The sequence below is a fragment of the Bidens hawaiensis genome, unplaced genomic scaffold, assembly GCF_021521415.1.
Source record: "Bidens hawaiensis isolate Kalapana, Puna unplaced genomic scaffold, B.hawaiensis_p1.1 tig00014983_1, whole genome shotgun sequence".
Classification (NCBI taxonomy): Eukaryota; Viridiplantae; Streptophyta; class Magnoliopsida; order Asterales; family Asteraceae; genus Bidens; species Bidens hawaiensis.
In genome coordinates, this window is record NW_027492332.1 from 453,387 (window position 1) to 472,791 (window position 19,405).

A 19,405-nucleotide genomic window follows, 5' to 3' on the forward strand; every position below is an offset into this window, starting at 1 on the left:
ATTACCATGGAAAACTCCTTCCTTATAAAGTGCTTTCATTTCTTTCCTACTTTTCATGTGGGATGGACTTTCCATACTTATTTTCCTTAACATAAACATGCATTCATTTCTTACTTTATTTTTCCCATTACTTATCTTGTCCTTTAAAATAAGACGAATTTCGGTTCGTGTCCTTTTCTAAGTTTCCTTGCAGGCGGTGTACTTTAAACATTTTTTTCCTACAAGTTTTGTCCTTTACGCTAACTGGGTTAGAAAAACTCAGTTAAATGCCCTCACGTGAGACGCATGTGAGGGCATTTTTGTCATTTCGTATTACCTGCAACTAAGCCTCTGTATCACTCTTCCCCCTCTTTTTAACCCAACCCCACCTTCAATCGATTCAATTCCCCGGCGACGCGACTCAATCAGGGCTTCAATTAGGGCTCGTGTCCGACGCGACTCAATTAGGGCTTCAATCAATTAGGGCTCAATGCGAAATTCAAATACCAGGGCTCAATTGATGATGGCTTACTGTGTTTGTGGCAAGGTAGCAGTTGTTCGAACTTCATGGACTGATAGAAATCCAGGTCGTCGGTTTTTCTCTTGTCCGGACATGGTAAGTGTGTAATTCGATTTAAGTTCCAGTCAATTGTTTATACTTCATGTTTCTCCTCTTTTCCAGACATCGGATTGCCCCTTTCTTGGATGGCGTGACCCACCAATGTGTGAACGGGCATTGGAGATTATCCCGGGCTTATTGAAGTCGAAAAACAAGGTTGAACAAAGTTTAGAGAGTTATAAAGAACAAGCAAGGAAGATGAAGAACAGATTGGTCATTAGTTGGATCATTTTCATTGCAATTGTAATTGCAATGAAAATGTAACTAGTTGACTGAATTTGAAGTTGTTGACTATTTGTATTTTGACTTTATTAGTTAATTTAGGACTTTATGCAGTTTAAGTATTATGTATTTTGACTTTATTTTGGATGTAATTTTGGATCCCTTTTAAGCAATGTATCATCAGTTTATTTTGGATCTTTGGTTAGTTTATTTTGGACTTTTGGATGGATTGTATACACAATCTGCACATTGTGCACTATCTACACATGATGCACAATCTGCACATTGTGCACTATCTACACATTATGCACAATCTACACATTATGCAGAATCTGCACATTATGCACAATCTGCACATCATACACAATCTGCACATCCATCTATCTGCACATCATGCACAATCTGCACATTGTGCACTATCTATCTACACATCCATCTATCTGCACATCATGCACAATCTGCACATCATACACAATCTGCACATCCATCTATCTGCACATCATGCACAATCTGCAATCTGCAATCTGCACATCCATCTATCTGCACATCATGCACAATCTGCACATCATACACAATCTGCACATCATGCACAATCTGCAATCTGCACATCCATCTATCTGCACATCATGCACAATCTGCACATTGTGCACTATCTATCTACACATCCATCTATCTGCACATCATGCACAATCTGCACTATCTATCTGCACATCTGATCCAAGGGCAAATAAGTAAAAACTGCCAAACCATTAAATTAAGTAAAATCTGATCCAAGGGCAAATATGTCCAAACCCTTAAAATAAGTAACATTTATCCATCCATCCGCAGTTATGCACAACCATTACCATACCATGAAAAACTTCAAAAACATGAAAAACTTAATACATCCATAACAACTTAATACATCCATACAAGTGTTTGAAAAACTTAAAATAAGTCCAGACAACAACTTAATACATCCATACCATGAAAAACTTCAAAAAAAGTCTAACAACTTAATCTGCAAAAACAGTCATAAAAATATCCATACCATAAAGTCATAAAAACTACAAAAACAGTCAAACAGTAGGCACATTAATCTGCAAAATTTTTCATGCATGATCTCTTGTTGTGACCCTTTTGACCACATGTCCCACAAGTGTTTGATCCTTTTGGCTTTGTCTTTCTCACTGCCTTCACTTTCTGGCCTTCACCCTCCACAGCCTTTCCCTTGCCCTTTGCATCAACCTTTGACTTTTTCCTTGAACCACCATCTTCCCTTTCCACTGCTGACTTTTTCCTTGATTTCTTTGGCCTTCCAGTTTGCTTTTTTAATTTAGGAGCTGTGATCTGGATTGGGACTTGTGATGTGGGCCACATATGTCACACCCGGCCCTGAGTGGCGGAAACAGCCGGGCGCGCGGGAGTGGGGATTGATAATTAAGCACGGGCCATTGCAAACATTTATAGTAAGATTTTCATTGCGCATGAAATGTTTAATACAAATACACTACATTGTTTAAAAATTACATAAAAACATCAAAGTATAAAACTGTTGAAGATTTCCACGCCCTATCCCCTTGCGCGGCGGGAACAACCACGCGCATCGAAGGGATAGAACTAAAATCTTCCAAAAAGCTAGTTTTAGATGTTCAGCGTGAGGTGCTCTAAGTGTGACTCCATGCGCTACCTAGTTATCTCCTGAAAGACACGTAAAAACATTTGAATCAGTATAAACTGAGTGAGTTCACAAGTTTTAGTGACTTGATAAATCGTATTGCATCATAATCTTGATACAAATCATTCTGAAACATAATTCTGATAGCATCATTAAAACACATGCTTGGTAAAACATAGTTCTATCAACATATTCTGATAAAATCGTTCCGCGGGTTACGCGCGAACATTTCTGGGAACTGTGCTCGTCTATGCAAAGTGGCGCTGCCACTACGAGCTAAAATAAGTAATACCGTCCCGCGGGTTACGCGCGAACGTTTCAGGAAAATGTGCTCGTCCATGCAAAGTGGCGCTGCCACTACGAGCTAATCAATAATTCCGTCCCGCGGGTTACGCGCGGACGTTGTGCCGGAAAACAAGGCGCTCGTCCATGCAAAGAGGCGCGACCCCTACGAGCGGGCTCAAACCCATAGCACTGCCCCATGACCATACTAGGCACTCGTCCATGCAAAGAGGTGCGACCCCTACGAGTGGGTGGATCAAACCAGCAGTCCCTACCCTTAGAGTTCCAATGGTAAAGTGATCACTTACTCGAGTTCTAGCGCACATACATCGAAAACCTTAGATAACCGTTCGCATTGCTCATCATGAAATATAATTTAAACACATAATCGCTTGCATAGCTTGTAAGTATACTATGATAAAACATTATTTAAGTACGTGTCCCTCGCCCCGAAAACAGTTTAAAAATAGTGAAAACCGTGAAAATAGGGGCTGTGAGACTCACCTGTGGTTCTTGTTAAGGGATTAATCGAGATTCGGGTTTTCTTGGTGTTGGCCTCGGAATCGAATGTCTAGAATACGATTAAATAACAAGAAGTATATATATTAAGATCAAGAAATAGGAGAATATAAGGGTTGGAAAGTAGATCTCAAGGTTATATTCTCGGCTTATCTAGTAACAGGATCGGAAATGAAAACAACGGATGCTTGGGAGAGGATTAGTGCAAGTTTGCAGTTCTTTGGAGTGTGTTTTGAGTGATAATTCAGGTTACATATTTATAGGCAACTCAAGGGAACACAATCCCTTGCTTTAGGGGATTGTAATCTTTTCATATCTAGGGGTAATGATGATAAAGTATGGAAATTATTATTGTTTATTGTTTACTTAAAAGTGGAGGAGTGGACAAAAGATCTTGATTTGATTTGGACAAGGCATGCAGGTCTGGGGTTGGTGAGAATAGGGTGGCTGACAGTTGACTTTTCATGTTACAGTGTGCTTTTTCAGGTACTTTTGTCAGTGTTCAGTAAAAAGTGGAAAATCTCTGAAACACGCTACTGTTTCCTTTTGGGCGGGAGTAATCTCCTTATGACTGGAGAATAGACTAAGTGTTCTGTGCGCATCACTTTGTGCGCATAGCTTTCTGCGTGAAGGACATTTCTTTGCTGCGGGTAGGTGCGTGACCTTCTCGCAGTCAGGGACATTGAGTTTCATTTGTAGATTCTCCAGGTGGTCTTGGTATTTCAACATAGTGATCAGTCATGTTGAAGTCAATTCCATCTTGGAGCTTCAGGCAAACTAGCCCTCAATGTTCCCGCCATGCGGGGAGGTTAGTTCCCTTCCGCACGCGCATAAACGATTTAGGATGCACCCGCCTTAGCATCATGCGGGATGGTCAACCCATAGACAACATAACATTAAGTAACATGAAAACATAAAGCCAAAACATTCGCGCATGGCGCATATAACATATGCTCACGCTGGTTCTTAACATGGTGCGCTCGCGCAGGGCGCACATAACAAATGCACGCGCTGACTAACATGGCGCGCTCGCGCAGGGCACACATAACAAATGCACGCGCTTACTAACATGGCGCGCTCGCGCAGGGCGCACATAACAAATGCACGCGCTTACTAACATGGCGCGCTCGCGCAGGGCGCACATAACAAATGCACGCGCTTACTAACATGGCGCGCTCGCGCAGGGCGCACATAACAAATGCACGCGCTTACTAACATGGCGCGCTCGCGCAGGGCGCACATAACATAATTTCCTAATATTTAGGTTGATTACTTGGTTTAAGGGATTGGGAATTTACCGGGTGTCACATTCTCCCCCTGTTAAGCGAATTTCGTCCCGAAATTTAGGAGACGTTGCTGGCAGAAGCCATGCTCTGAAAGAGGTGTGGGTATTTCTGGCGCATTTGATCTTCTCTTTCCCAAGTGAATTCAGGCCCACGCCTCGAGTTCCATTGAACCTTTACTAACTTGATTCTGCTTCTGCGTAACTTTTGTTCTTTCCAATCGGTTACGGCTATAGGCTCTTCTACGAAGTGCAGTTGTTTGTCGATGTGAACCTCTTCCAACGGTAAAATCAACGTTTCATCAGATAAACACTTTTTGAGGTTGGACACATGAAACGTATCATGAACTCCACTGAGTTCGGCGGGTAAACGGAGTTTATAAGCAACCGGACCGATCCTTTCCTGGATCTCAAATGGTCCGATGAAGCGCGGATTCAACTTTCCTCGCTTGCCGAAACGGGGGACTCCTTTCCATGGAGAGACTTTCAAAAGTACTTTATCCCCTACTTGAAATTCCAATGGTTTCCTTCGCACGTCTGCGTAGCTCTTCTGTCTATCGCGCGCTGTCTTAAGGCGATCCCTTATCTGAAAAATCTTGTCTGTTGTTTCTTGGATCAATTCTGGACCAGTCATTTGCTTGTCACCCACTTCAGCCCAGCACAGTGGGGATCTACACTTGCGCCCATACAAAGCTTCGAACGGCGCAGCCTTGATGCTTGTGTGATAACTGTTGTTGTAAGAAAATTCAACCAATGGGAGATGAGCATCCCAGCTACCATCGAAATCGATTGCGCACGCGCGTAGCATGTCTTCCAATGTCTGGATTGTTCGCTCGCTTTGCCCATCCGTTTGGGGATGATATGCCGTACTCATGTCAAGACGAGTACCTAAAGCCCCTTGTAACGATCTCCAAAACCTTGATGTGAACCGACTATCTCTATCAGAAATGATGGCCACTGGGACTCCATGTTTTGAAACTACTTCTCGAATATACAATCGGGCTAACTTTTCCATCTTATCGGTTTCCTTGATCGGCAGGAAGTGTGCTGACTTAGTTAGCCGATCCACAATAACCCAGATCGTGTCGTAACCCCCAGGTGTCCTTGGCAGTTTGGTGATGAAGTCCATAGAGATTTGTTCCCACTTCCACATGGGAATTTCTGGCTGTTGAAGCAACCCTGATGGTTTCTGGTATTCAGCCTTTACCTTCGAACACGTCAGGCATTTACTGACATACGTCGCGATGGCGCCTTTAAGATTGGGCCACCAATACAGCGTTTTAACATCTTGGTACATCTTGTCTGCGCCAGGATGTACGGAGTACCTTGTCTTGTGAGCTTCGTTTAATACTTGCTCGCGCAGTCCTCCCTTGAGAGGGACCCATATGCGGTTAGCAAAATATAGATTGCCGTTCTCTTTAAGTTCCAAACTCTTAATCATACCCCCAAGGCATTCGTTTTTAACAAACTCTGGTTTCAAGGCTTCTTGCTGAGCGTCTCGGATGCGGGTAGAGAGATCTGCGTGAATGGTCAACCTTAGAGCCTTGACTCGTAGCGTTTTTATTCGCTCCTTCCTACTTAGCGCGTCTGCTACCACATTCGCCTTTCCAGGGTGGTACTTAATTTCACAATCATAATCATTCAACAACTCCACCCATCTTCGTTGCCTCATGTTTAAATCCTTTTGATCAAATATATGTTGAAGGCTCTTGTGATCCGTAAAGATTATACACTTTGTACCATAGAGGTAATGGCGCCAAATCTTTAGCGCGAAGACAACCGCTCCAAGTTCCAGATCATGCGTTGTGTAGTTCTTTTCATTGGTCTTGAGTTGGCGCGAGGCATATGCTATGACTTTGTCTCGCTGCATAAGGACACATCCGAGTCCTTGATGTGAAGCGTCGCAGTATACGACGATGTCGTCCGTCCCTTCGGGCAGAGACAAAATTGGCGCACTACATAACTTCTGTTTTAACATTTGAAATGCTGTTTCCTGATTTTCGCCCCAAACAAACTTCTTGTCTTTCTGAGTTAGCGCGGTCAGTGGTAGAGCTATCTTGGAGAAGTTCTCAATGAAGCGTCGATAGTAGCCAGCTAGTCCTAGGAATTGCCTCACCTCAGTTGGGGTTTTTGGCGCTTCCCAGTTTTCGATGGCCTTGACTTTGGAAGGATCAACATGTATTCCTTTCTCGTTTACAACGTGACCGAGAAAGTGAACTTCTCTAAGCCAAAACTCGCACTTGGAAAACTTCGCATACAACTTTTCTTTCCTCAACAATTCCAAAATCAATCTCAGGTGTTGCTGATGCTCGGCCTTGGTCCGAGAATAAATCAGAATATCATCTATAAATACAATCACAAACTTGTCCAAGTATGGTTTGCACACGCGGTTCATCAGATCCATGAATACAGCCGGCGCATTAGTTAGCCCGAAAGGCATCACTAAGAACTCATAATGGCCGTATCTAGTTCGGAAGGCTGTTTTCGGCACATCTTCCTCATGGACCCTAAGTTGGTGGTATCCGGACCGTAGATCTATCTTCGAATAATAACTGGATCCTTGCAACTGGTCAAATAAGTCGTCAATCCTCGGTAAGGGGTACCGATTCTTGACTGTCAGCTTGTTCAGCTCCCTATAGTCAATACACATCCGGAACGAACCATCCTTCTTCTTAACAAACAGTACTGGAGCTCCCCAAGGTGAAAAGCTTGGGCGTATGAAACCCTTATCCAATAGTTCCTGTAACTGATTGGATAGCTCTTGCATCTCAGATGGAGCTAGTTGATAAGGCGCTCGAGCTACTGGCGCAGCTCCTGGGACCAAATCAATACGAAACTCGACTTGTCGCGGCGGCGGTAATCCGGGCAAATCTTCAGGAAAAACTTCTGGAAATTCGCGCACTACTGGTAAGTCTTCAATTCTTCGCTCATCTCCTTTCTTCTCTACGACATGCGCCAGGAAGGCGTAGCACCCTTTCCTTAGGCACTTACGCGCCTTTAGGCACGAAATCAGTTTCGTCGCAACTCCCCTTCTTTCCCCTTGAATTACCAAGGTTTCTCCGTTCAACAGTGGGATCCGAACCTGCTTCTCATGGCAAATAACTTCCGCGTGGTTCTCGGCTAACCAATCCATACCTACCACAATGTCAAAACTTCCCAAGTCTATTGGCAACAAATTAATATTGAACCCGTGACCTCCCATGACTATTATACATTGTTCAGTTCTTTCATTTGCGCATAACTGCCTACCATTGGCTAGTTCTATAGTATAAGGTGTGTCTAGCCTACTGGTTGCTAGGCCTAGGGAGTCTTTAAACTCAGCGGATATAAAACTTAGGTCAGCACCAGTATCAAATAAGACAGATGCAAAATGTCCGTTAAGCAAAAACGTACCGGTTACCACATTCGGCTCTTCTTTAGCTTCGCCTGCGCCGATCACAAAAGCTCTTCCGCGAGCTTGGTTTCCCTTTTGCGGGCAATCCCGACTAAAATGCCCTGGCTTCCCGCATGCGTAGCAGTTGTCGCTCGCTCCAGCTTCTCTGACACGGCAATTCATCGTCTTGTGCCCTGGTCTGCCACATTTGGCACATTCGATTCTTGCGCATTCACCCTCGTGGTGATACTTGCATTTGTTGCACCATGGGCGAGGCCCGCTGTATCCTTTTCGTGGTGGCTCCACGGCCTGAATCGCGTAAGTCCTTGCGCTCTCCTGCTTCTTGAACGGTGGCTGCTTGGAGTCGGACCCTCGGTGGTGAGAGTTCCATTTCCTCTTGGGATCAGGGGTTCGCTGCTCGATTCCGCGCGTAGTTAACATACCCGCACGGACCGTATCCCTTGTAAGGGTGATGGCCCGCGCTACCGCCTCATCAAAGGTTGGAGGCGCTGCGGCGTTGAGCGGAACCCTAACAACAGGAGGTAACCCAAAGATATACCTCTCGATCTTCTTTTCCTCCGTGTTTGCCATGTCTGGCACCAACTGGCAAAGCTCGTTGAACCGGTTGTTGTAGGCGTCGATATCCGTTCCTACCATGGTGTGGTTCCAGAATTCCTGTTGTAGACTCTGGATTTCTGCGCGAGAGCAGAACTTTCTCATCATCATTTCCTTCAGTTCCTCCCAGGTCTTGTGGAGAGCAACTTCTCGCCCCAATGTTTTCGTTTGAAGCTTCCACCAAGACGAAGCTGCTTCTTGGAACATGCAGGTCGCGTAAAGGACCTTCTGGTTCTCACTACATCCGCTAATGGAGAGAACTGTCTCCATCTTGTCAATCCAGTTGTAGAGCCCAATGGCCCCTTCGGTACCCTTGAATGGCCAAGGCTTACAGGCCATGAATGTCTTGTAGGAGCATCCTTTGTCCAAGGCTCCTGATTCGGGTTCTGGGGTCTCATTCTGACGACCCTGACTTGATTCGGCCTTGCTGGCCTCATGTGTTGCGATTGCTTGCGCGATTATTTCCGCGAGTTCTTCGGGTGTCATGGTAATTCCCTTGGCTTTAGTTGGAGGCATTCTCGCTTTAAAAGAGTGAAAACATATCAATCTTAGCGCATGTATTCTGAGCACATAATGTTTATCATTATTTACTAGACACTGTGTGACCCGTGTTCCTAAGTGTGTGTATAGTTTCTTTTGAAAATATTTTCTTTGAAAAATATTTCATGCGATTTCCCCCAACGGTTATAGTCTAGGTTAAAACTTCTTTTCCTAGTTCGCTATAACCAGTGCTCTGATACCAATCTGTCACACCCGGCCCTGAGTGGCGGAAACAGCCGGGCGCGCGGGAGTGGGGATTGATAATTAAGCACGGGCCATTGCAAACATTTATAGTAAGATTTTCATTGCGCATGAAATGTTTAATACAAATACACTACATTGTTTAAAAATTACATAAAAACATCAAAGTATAAAACTGTTGAAGATTTCCACGCCCTATCCCCTTGCGCGGCGGGAACAACCACGCGCATCGAAGGGATAGAACTAAAATCTTCCAAAAAGCTAGTTTTAGATGTTCAGCGTGAGGTGCTCTAAGTGTGACTCCATGCGCTACCTAGTTATCTCCTGAAAGACACGTAAAAACATTTGAATCAGTATAAACTGAGTGAGTTCACAAGTTTTAGTGACTTGATAAATCGTATTGCATCATAATCTTGATACAAATCATTCTGAAACATAATTCTGATAGCATCATTAAAACACATGCTTGGTAAAACATAGTTCTATCAACATATTCTGATAAAATCGTTCCGCGGGTTACGCGCGAACATTTCTGGGAACTGTGCTCGTCTATGCAAAGTGGCGCTGCCACTACGAGTTAAAATAAGTAATACCGTCCCGCGGGTTACGCGCGAACGTTTCAGGAAAATGTGCTCGTCCATGCAAAGTGGCGCTGCCACTACGAGCTAATCAATAATTCCGTCCCGCGGGTTACGCGCGGACGTTGTGCCGGAAAACAAGGCGCTCGTCCATGCAAAGAGGCGCGACCCCTACGAGCGGGCTCAAACCCATAGCACTGCCCCATAACCATACTAGGCACTCGTCCATGCAAAGAGGTGCGACCCCTACGAGTGGGTGGATCAAACCAGCAGTCCCTACCCTTAGAGTTCCAATGGTAAAGTGATCACTTACTCGAGTTCTAGCGCACATACATCGAAAACCTTAGATAACCGTTCGCATTGCTCATCATGAAATATAATTTAAACACATAATCGCTTGCATAGCTTGTAAGTATACTATGATAAAACATTATTTAAGTACGTGTCCCTCGCCCCGAAAACAGTTTAAAAATAGTGAAAACCGTGAAAATAGGGGCTGTGAGACTCACCTGTGGTTCTTGTTAAGGGATTAATCGAGATTCGGGTTTTCTTGGTGTTGGCCTCGGAATCGAATGTCTAGAATACGATTAAATAACAAGAAGTATATATATTAAGATCAAGAAATAGGAGAATATAAGGGTTGGAAAGTAGATCTCAAGGTTATATTCTCGGCTTATCTAGTAACAGGATCGGAAATGAAAACAACGGATGCTTGGGAGAGGATTAGTGCAAGTTTGCAGTTCTTTGGAGTGTGTTTTGAGTGATAATTCAGGTTACATATTTATAGGCAACTCAAGGGAACACAATCCCTTGCTTTAGGGGATTGTAATCTTTTCATATCTAGGGGTAATGATGATAAAGTATGGAAATTATTATTGTTTATTGTTTACTTAAAAGTGGAGGAGTGGACAAAAGATCTTGATTTGATTTGGACAAGGCATGCAGGTCTGGGGTTGGTGAGAATAGGGTGGCTGACAGTTGACTTTTCATGTTACAGTGTGCTTTTTCAGGTACTTTTGTCAGTGTTCAGTAAAAAGTGGAAAATCTCTGAAACACGCTACTGTTTCCTTTTGGGCGGGAGTAATCTCCTTATGACTGGAGAATAGACTAAGTGTTCTGTGCGCATCACTTTGTGCGCATAGCTTTCTGCGTGAAGGACATTTCTTTGCTGCGGGTAGGTGCGTGACCTTCTCGCAGTCAGGGACATTGAGTTTCATTTGTAGATTCTCCAGGTGGTCTTGGTATTTCAACATAGTGATCAGTCATGTTGAAGTCAATTCCATCTTGGAGCTTCAGGCAAACTAGCCCTCAATGTTCCCGCCATGCGGGGAGGTTAGTTCCCTTCCGCACGCGCATAAACGATTTAGGATGCACCCGCCTTAGCATCATGCGGGATGGTCAACCCATAGACAACATAACATTAAGTAACATGAAAACATAAAGCCAAAACATTCGCGCATGGCGCATATAACATATGCTCACGCTGGTTCTTAACATGGTGCGCTCGCGCAGGGCGCACATAACAAATGCACGCGCTGACTAACATGGCGCGCTCGCGCAGGGCACACATAACAAATGCACGCGCTTACTAACATGGCGCGCTCGCGCAGGGCGCACATAACAAATGCACGCGCTTACTAACATGGCGCGCTCGCGCAGGGCGCACATAACAAATGCACGCGCTTACTAACATGGCGCGCTCGCGCAGGGCGCACATAACAAATGCACGCGCTTACTAACATGGCGCGCTCGCGCAGGGCGCACATAACATAATTTCCTAATATTTAGGTTGATTACTTGGTTTAAGGGATTGGGAATTTACCGGGTGTCACAACATACTCATACCATTGATGGGATACACCTTGCAGCTATACACTGCCTTCCACCTATCCATTGTGTAAATTGGTTTGACAAATGTTTCTGGCCTGCCAACAGATCTGTCATGTGCACCCTTCACCCAAATACATGCCACCACATGTCTACAAGGTATCCCAGTTATCTCCCATCTCCTACATGCACATGTACTTGTGCTCATGTTCACTACACACTGATCACCATATGGACCTGTTACCTGATAATGATCCTCACCGTTCCAATGCACAGAGTACCTATCATCCAAATATGTAAACCATTCACATCATTTACAAGACAAGTAAATATTCACATACAACTCACCTGCTTGCTTCCTTCTTCACTGACTCCATAATTTGTGTAGCATATGGTGTTAGTAACCCTGATGACCTATCAATTACCTTCAACACAGTAACAATCTTCCTCATCACATATTCTCTGATGTATTCCAGCAATGTGATAATAGGCTTGTCCCTTCCATCTACCAGCTTTGAATTGAAACATTCACACATGTTGTTGGTCAACACATCAGACATTGCTCTACCTATTATAACAAAACACAACAGATAAAGGACAAAACTTGAAAGTTATGAGAGAATAAAGGATACAAAATTAAAAACTTACCAGAGAAGTGTGACCTTGACCATGTTTCTGGTGGGATCTTAGATACCCAAAGATGACACCTTTTGTTCAAGTTTTTTAGGTTGTTCATCTCTCTCTCATATTGTGTAGGTGATGTACATCTAGCCAGCTTCCAAAGAGCATCCCTTAAAAGCTTTCCTTTGAAGAGTGATCTTAGGTTATCTTCAATGTGCCTCACACAAAACCTATGCTCTGCAGAAGGAAACAACTTATCTACAGCCTGTATAAGACCCTTTTGCCTGTCACTCATAAAGGTAAACTTGGATCTGTTGTTTATATCCAAGTCATCACCAAGGCATTCCAAGAATCATTCCCAAGAGTTCAATGTTTCAGCTTCAACTACAGCATATGCAACAGGGTAGTATCCATTGTTTGGATCTAGAGCAACTGCTGTTAAAAGTTGACCAGGCCAAGCACTTTTAAGGAAAGCCCCATCCAGTCCCAACAGATCCCTACCTATTGCTTTGAACCCCTTTTTCAAAGACCCCAAACAGATGTATATCCTCTTGAATTGTCTTGTCTCAGATGTTGGATCTGAGCATTCTTCTAATTCAAGCTTCACTGTTGTATCTGGATTAGTCCTCTTCAACTCTTCAATATAATCCCTCAATAACCCATATTGGCCTCTGAAATTTCCAATTATATGTTCCCTGGCCAACATCTTTGCCCTATAAGCTTTCATCTCAGACACACCAACTTCAAACCTCCTTTGAAACCTTTCTTTGATGGATTTAACTTTCAGCTTTGGGTCATCTTGAAGATCAGTAACCAAATGGTTTGAGAGGAACCCGGCTGTGCAAGCATAAATTTCCCTAGATTGATGGCATTTATGTTCATTTATCAACCTTGTAATTTTCCATGAAGCTGTTCTCTTTTGGTATGACAACAACAGTACCCAAGGGCATCTAATAGCAAGTGGGCCTTTCCTTTTTCCCCTACCCCCAATACTTTTCTGGACTGGTCCCTCATCTTTATTAGCACTGCTAGATCCAACCCCCTGCACTTCCATATCTCCTTCACACACAGCCCTGACCCTTACCAAATCATCTTTTCTTATCCTAATTTGTCTTCTTGTTTCAACTGCATGTGCCTTGATCATATCCTTCACCTCTGCTTTTGTACCAAAAACTTGTCCCACATGGAAAAGATAATCCATGTCCCCCTCATTTCTTTGTTTCTCATTATACATCCTATCATTATCCAACATCACATCATCCATTTCTATGTCCAAAACCTCTAAACTACAATTTGCATCCTGCTGTTCAACTTCAAAATCAGTATGCAGTCTGAAATCCCTCATATCTACATCTACATCATGTATTTCACCATCTTCATAGTTGAAGTCACTATCTGAATCACTTTCTGAATCTTCATCACCATCCCTAGTTTTCTTAACATTTTTAGATTTCTTTTTGTTCTTAGATTTCTTCACATTCTTTGGTTTCTTAACTGGACAACCCTCTAGATGTTCATCATCATCAGAACTCTCATCTCTCATTTCATAGTTAGAATCCCTACTATCATCAGTTCCACTTTCATCTGAACTTGAAGACTCATCTCCACTGTCTTCATCTGAAATTGAAGAATCTTCACTATCTTCATCCCCACCTCCATCCCCACCTCCATTGTAATCCATATCCACCTCATTTGTAGGCTGCACACCATATCCACCTCCATCCCCACCTCCATCTACATCACCATTGTAATCAATCTCCACCTCATTTGTAGGTTGCACACCAAAAGCATCCTCTCCAAACATAGGGTCAAATTCTGGATCCTCATGACATATATCAATTTGGTCTTGTTGTTCAACAACACCAACATTATTCTCTTCTACAACATTCACATTTGCATCCTGTTTGTCTTGTTCCACAACTACCTCATTTGTGCTATCTTGCCATTCCAACAACAACATTTTCTTAACTGAGTTTGCTTTATCTAGTACGACCTCACTTGCAAGAAACTCCTCATCTGTTATCTCTTCAATGGTAAACTTTGAGGGTGAGCAGAAGTATGTGTGTATAGAGGTGAACTCATGCTCAACATACACATTCATTAACTGATTAAAAGCTCCAATATACTTAGCAAATCCCCTAACATCATCATCACTTCCCAAAGCTCTAAGCCCCCAATCCAATTCTGAACCCGGTACTACATAATGGTAGAATCTAACCTTATCTGTAGGATAGGATAATTCAAGCAAGATTCGATCAAGCTCGTGAACTGAAAACTTGTCAATATCTAGCATGTCAACAAAATGGACAACGGCTCTCTTATAAACCCGTCCTGGAAATTTAGTGAAACTGCCACCATGGTGCATCTTGATCGTGAACAAATGTGGATTATTTACTATACAAACAAGATTAAACAGCTGTTAGTTAAATAAACCCAATTATAAACCCTAAAGTTTTAACTTACCATAAAACGCATCAGCATCTGATTGTTCATCAGCTTCACGAATGTAGAATGGAGGATGAGGAGGATCATCCATCTTACGTGTTTAAGTTCTGAGAATGATTTGCAATTGATTGAAGCCCTAATTGAGTCGCGTCGGACACGAGGGTTTAAGGTTTTTGATCGCCGGCACTTGATTCGATTGAGAGGGAGGGGGAAGAGTGATACAGAGGCTTAGTTGCAGAGATATAAGAAAGGACAAAAGTACCCTCACATGCGACTCACGTGATGGGATTTAACTGACTTTTTCTAACCCAGTTAGCGTAAAGGACAAAACTTGTAGGAAAAAAAAGTTTAAAGTACACCGCCTGCAAGGAAACTTAGAAAAGGACACGAACCGAAATTCGTCTTATTTTAAAGGACAAAATTTGTAATTCTGTCTATTATTAAGTCAAACATATATATATTTTTTAAGTTTAGGTATTTTAGGGTTGTTTTCATATTTACTAGGTGTGCGAATTCTTTTTGTTTGCATTTAAGGGTGCAAAAGAGCCGAGTCGCTCGCAAGCTACTTGATATCTACTCACGACCCGAGCTCGAGCTTTGTAAATAGAGCTCGAAACGAGTCGCGCTTGATCTCGAGCTCCGTGTAAGTTAAACGAGCCGAGCTCGAGCTCAGGCTTGGTTCAGCTTGTTTGCATCCTCATTTACATTAAAGGTCAAATGAACATGATCTCAGTTTGTAGTTGGTAAAGTGTAGGTTTAACCTGTACCTATTTTAGACATATGATACTTATTTTCTTATTGTAATCTGTGAGATAATGCGTTTTTGGTAAACTATAGTGTAAATTGGGACACCGTTGTCATCTGCTGTTAAAAAAATGATAGGGCCACCATTGTAATTTGTGTATAAATCAGGGCCACCATTGTCCTGTTTTTAGTTAAACTTATATAGTTATTTGTTTGTGTTAGTTTTAGCTGTAATTTATGCAGAGGTACAAAAAAATAATTTAAAAAGAACAATAGAACTACCATCTAATAGAATTTGCACTTGGTGTCGTTACTATAAGGCGTATTAATTTGCATCAGTTACTTGTTTTGAACTTTGGTCAACTTGCTTGGATACGACAATAGTTTGACTTTCATATTTCTTGAACTAGTCAATGACTGAATCTCCAAATTAGGTGATTTTGCTAACATTTGATTATCATGACAGTATGGTCATGTTTTAATGACCCGTTAGCATTTTGATTAGCATTATAGTTTGTAAATTAATATGTATTATGTATTAATTGTATATATATTTTAACAAACTATAGGTCAAAGATGTTCAAGGCAAGTTTGAACAAGAACAAGAGGCTTGACAAAACTTGGAAAACCGTTTGGAACACATGGAAAGAGGCGCTGAAAAAGAGCGGACCGAACGCAAGAAGCTTCGAAGTCAAATGGAAAGAGTCTTGGAAAAAGAGCGGCTGAACGCGAGAAACTACAAAGACAGTTTGAAGAAATTATGAAAAAGTTTGTCGAAAAGTAGTTTATTGACTTTTTGGTAATTTGACATGTTAAATGTATGTTATTTTGTTTGGTATTTGACATGTTAAAACATATGTTATTTTGTTTGGTTGTTGTAAAAGATTTGCTTAATTTAAATAATGTTTTGTTTTGTTTTTTTTGGAATTTTAGCTTTTTATAACTTTTTTTGAACAAATAATTTAGATTTTTGTTCTTTTTTTATTTCATGTTTGTCAGAGTTTTATCAGAAAAAATAATAAATTAAAATCTAATATTTGTCGGAAATTCACCTGTAAAAATAAAACAAAAAAGAAATAAGGATTTAGTTTTTTGTCCGAAAGTTGTTTGTACATTTAAAATTGTTTTATATTTAAATAAAATTGTTGTAAGATTGTTGGAAATGAAATCAAATTAACTATTATGATTACTAAATTTTCATGATTAATGATTAAATATATTAATAAAATTTTGATTTGTGACTAGTTTCTCGCTAAATGATGGGAATAATCTAAAAATCATGTCCTCGGTAGTTTGTTAGAAATTTAGCGACTAATAACAATTGTCGCTATTTTGTGGGAATAGTTGTGGGAAATTACTCGGAAAAATTTTTCCTAGGAGCGTTTTTCCGACAAATGCTTTTTGGCGGTACTTTATCGCTAATATGTGGTTCCAACAATTTACCTACTATTTTTTTGTCGGAAAAGCTTCAGTTTTTTAGTAGTGATAATCATGTTAATATATAATCTATATTAATCAAAAAGGTGAAATCAACAATGACGAAATCAACAATCATGTCAAATTAAGTTCATAAATGCTAACGCGGTCATTATAAATACATATCAACAATCATGTCAAATTAGTTCCTAAATGCTAACGCGGTCATAAGAAAATATCAACAATCATCTCAAATTAAGTTCCTAAATGCTAACACGGTCATAAATACATATCAAATAATCTATGAGATGAGATGGATGACGAACACAGTGCGATGGCATGCAATATCATATAACATATTTAACATGTGATTTCCCACGGCTTCTTAGAGCAACCGTGGAGGAATATGAACTAACGTCTAAAGGTGATTTCCCACTGTCACACCCCGACCTAGGGCCTAGGCGTATGACCAATAGTTGGTACCTGTTTTGTAAATATATTAAAGTTACGTTCTTTTAGCGGAAGACTTTTTGAAAACTTGGGATTCAATACCCGTTTAAATATTGCAAATACCTGTCATTTTAAAATATGATTCTTCACAGTATTTTAAATAAAATATCTGAGCCATCAGATCACCTCTAATGACTATATCCCCAATCTTCTATTATGTCTTGCTTATCTGTTTAAACCTTTATTGTTTCCCTGAAATGTGGGGAAAAATACGTCAGCTATGTGCTGGTGAATAACGCTGACTCAACAAAAAGGTTTTCATAATTCATTATACATAATCATATACAATTCATCTTCGTTACGACACAACACCAATAGCATTCAACGACTCAGTGGGCCTCATCCCATCTCATCGTAACTAAAAATACCAATAGACCACATAACCAGACTTCACTCGCCCTAGAGACAGTCACTTGCCTCATGGTCAGTATGTTTGTAGTGTGCCCACTACAAATCATATATGTATGGATCCAGACACATGTATTTTAGCCTGAGTGTTTAGTACTACCTTGTATCAAAACGTTTTAGAGGATTTGAACCAACCCTCATTCAAATACTTTCATAACTCTTTACATATGGATAACAGTCCATAGTTTATAAGAGTAAACATTTCATAAACATAGAGGATTCGTACCAATCCTCATAAAAATCTTTTCTGACTCTTTATCTATGGATAACCTTCCATAGTAAATCTTTAAACAGTACATAGACGTATTCACGTCAAAAAACATATAAAAAGGTTTGACGTATTCACTTTATAATTAATGTGTCTCACTGATAATTGCCTGATCTTTATCTCGGACCTATAGTACGAGAATAATATTTCATAAATAACTAGATCTACAAATCTAGCTTTAGACCTTTATTCTATTTACATAACCTTTACCTTGATGTTCTTTTCTTTTAGAAAACACATATGTATACTACGTTTCTTCATCGTGAAGAAACGTATATATATATATCTAATTTCTTCTTTCATAAGAAATATATTTACACAATGATAAAGAATAATATTTTATCCATGATCTTATTACAATTACTTATCTGATCAAGGTATAGACTATATTCCTGACTAAGGTCTAAGCCATATAAAATAATAATAAAATAATAACTTAAGCAGAACCTCTACCTTATGCGGGTATTTTATTTGCCTAAGCTTTGCGCAGGCAGCACTTCTATTTCCTTATCACGTACTGAAGCTTAAACGTCAGAACCTTGTTTCAAACTCGCTTAACACATCTACGGGTCGTTAAAACTTCAGTTCTTGCACGAATTACAAGAAATCGGAACCACGGAACCTCACATGAGTTGGGCACGTCTCCCAAGGTTTGTGTGTGTAAGTGAGTGTGAAAATGGGATGAGAATGCTTCAAACCCGTAGCCCCCTTTTACAGGCAAAGTTTTGACCACCATCTCGTAGCGCGATGGGGTTTTCCCCCTGGCCATCGCGTAGCGCGACGCCGCAATCCACCAGAGGTTGCCACGTGGTTGACCTGGTTACTTAACCAGGTCATCCCGTAGCGCGATACCCCCTTCCTTATGGACCATCGCGTAGCACGACGCCCCTTTTTCTAAACTCATGGGAAACCGCATCGCGTAGTGTGATGGTCTGGAAATCATAATTTTTATTTTTAGTCCTTGAACTTTAGTATCATGTCACTTCTTGGTCTATCTTCCACAGTTCAAAAACACTAAAGCGGCCCATGGCGATGCGAGCGTGCGAAGTGCAAAGTGCGCCATCAAAGCGCCACATTGCGCCCATCGCCCTTCACCCGAGCCCGTGCGCGTGCGCGTCGGGTGCTTTGCACCCTCCACTAGGACTAGTGAGAGTGGTTAGCCACATAAGAACATTACCATGGAAAACTCCTTCCTTATAAAGTGCTTTCATTTCTTTCCTACTTTTCATGTGGGATGGACTTTCCATACTTATTTTCCTTAACATAAACATGCATTCATTTCTTACTTTATTTTTCCCA

At 41.4% G+C, this 19,405-nt stretch overlaps 1 protein-coding gene across 1 annotated transcript; it reads right to left on the bottom strand.

The window, feature by feature from the left end:
- Positions 1-11,695: 11,695 nt before the first annotated feature.
- LOC143548282 (putative protein FAR1-RELATED SEQUENCE 10) lies at positions 11,696-12,610 on the bottom strand. The gene is made up of 3 exons (XM_077039491.1): positions 12,343-12,610; positions 12,043-12,262; positions 11,696-11,975 (listed from the first exon to the last, which is right to left on the bottom strand). Exons 1-3 carry the CDS (start codon positions 12,608-12,610, stop codon positions 11,696-11,698), a joined length of 768 nt encoding a protein of 255 aa, XP_076895606.1.
- Positions 12,611-19,405: the final 6,795 nt, after the last annotated feature.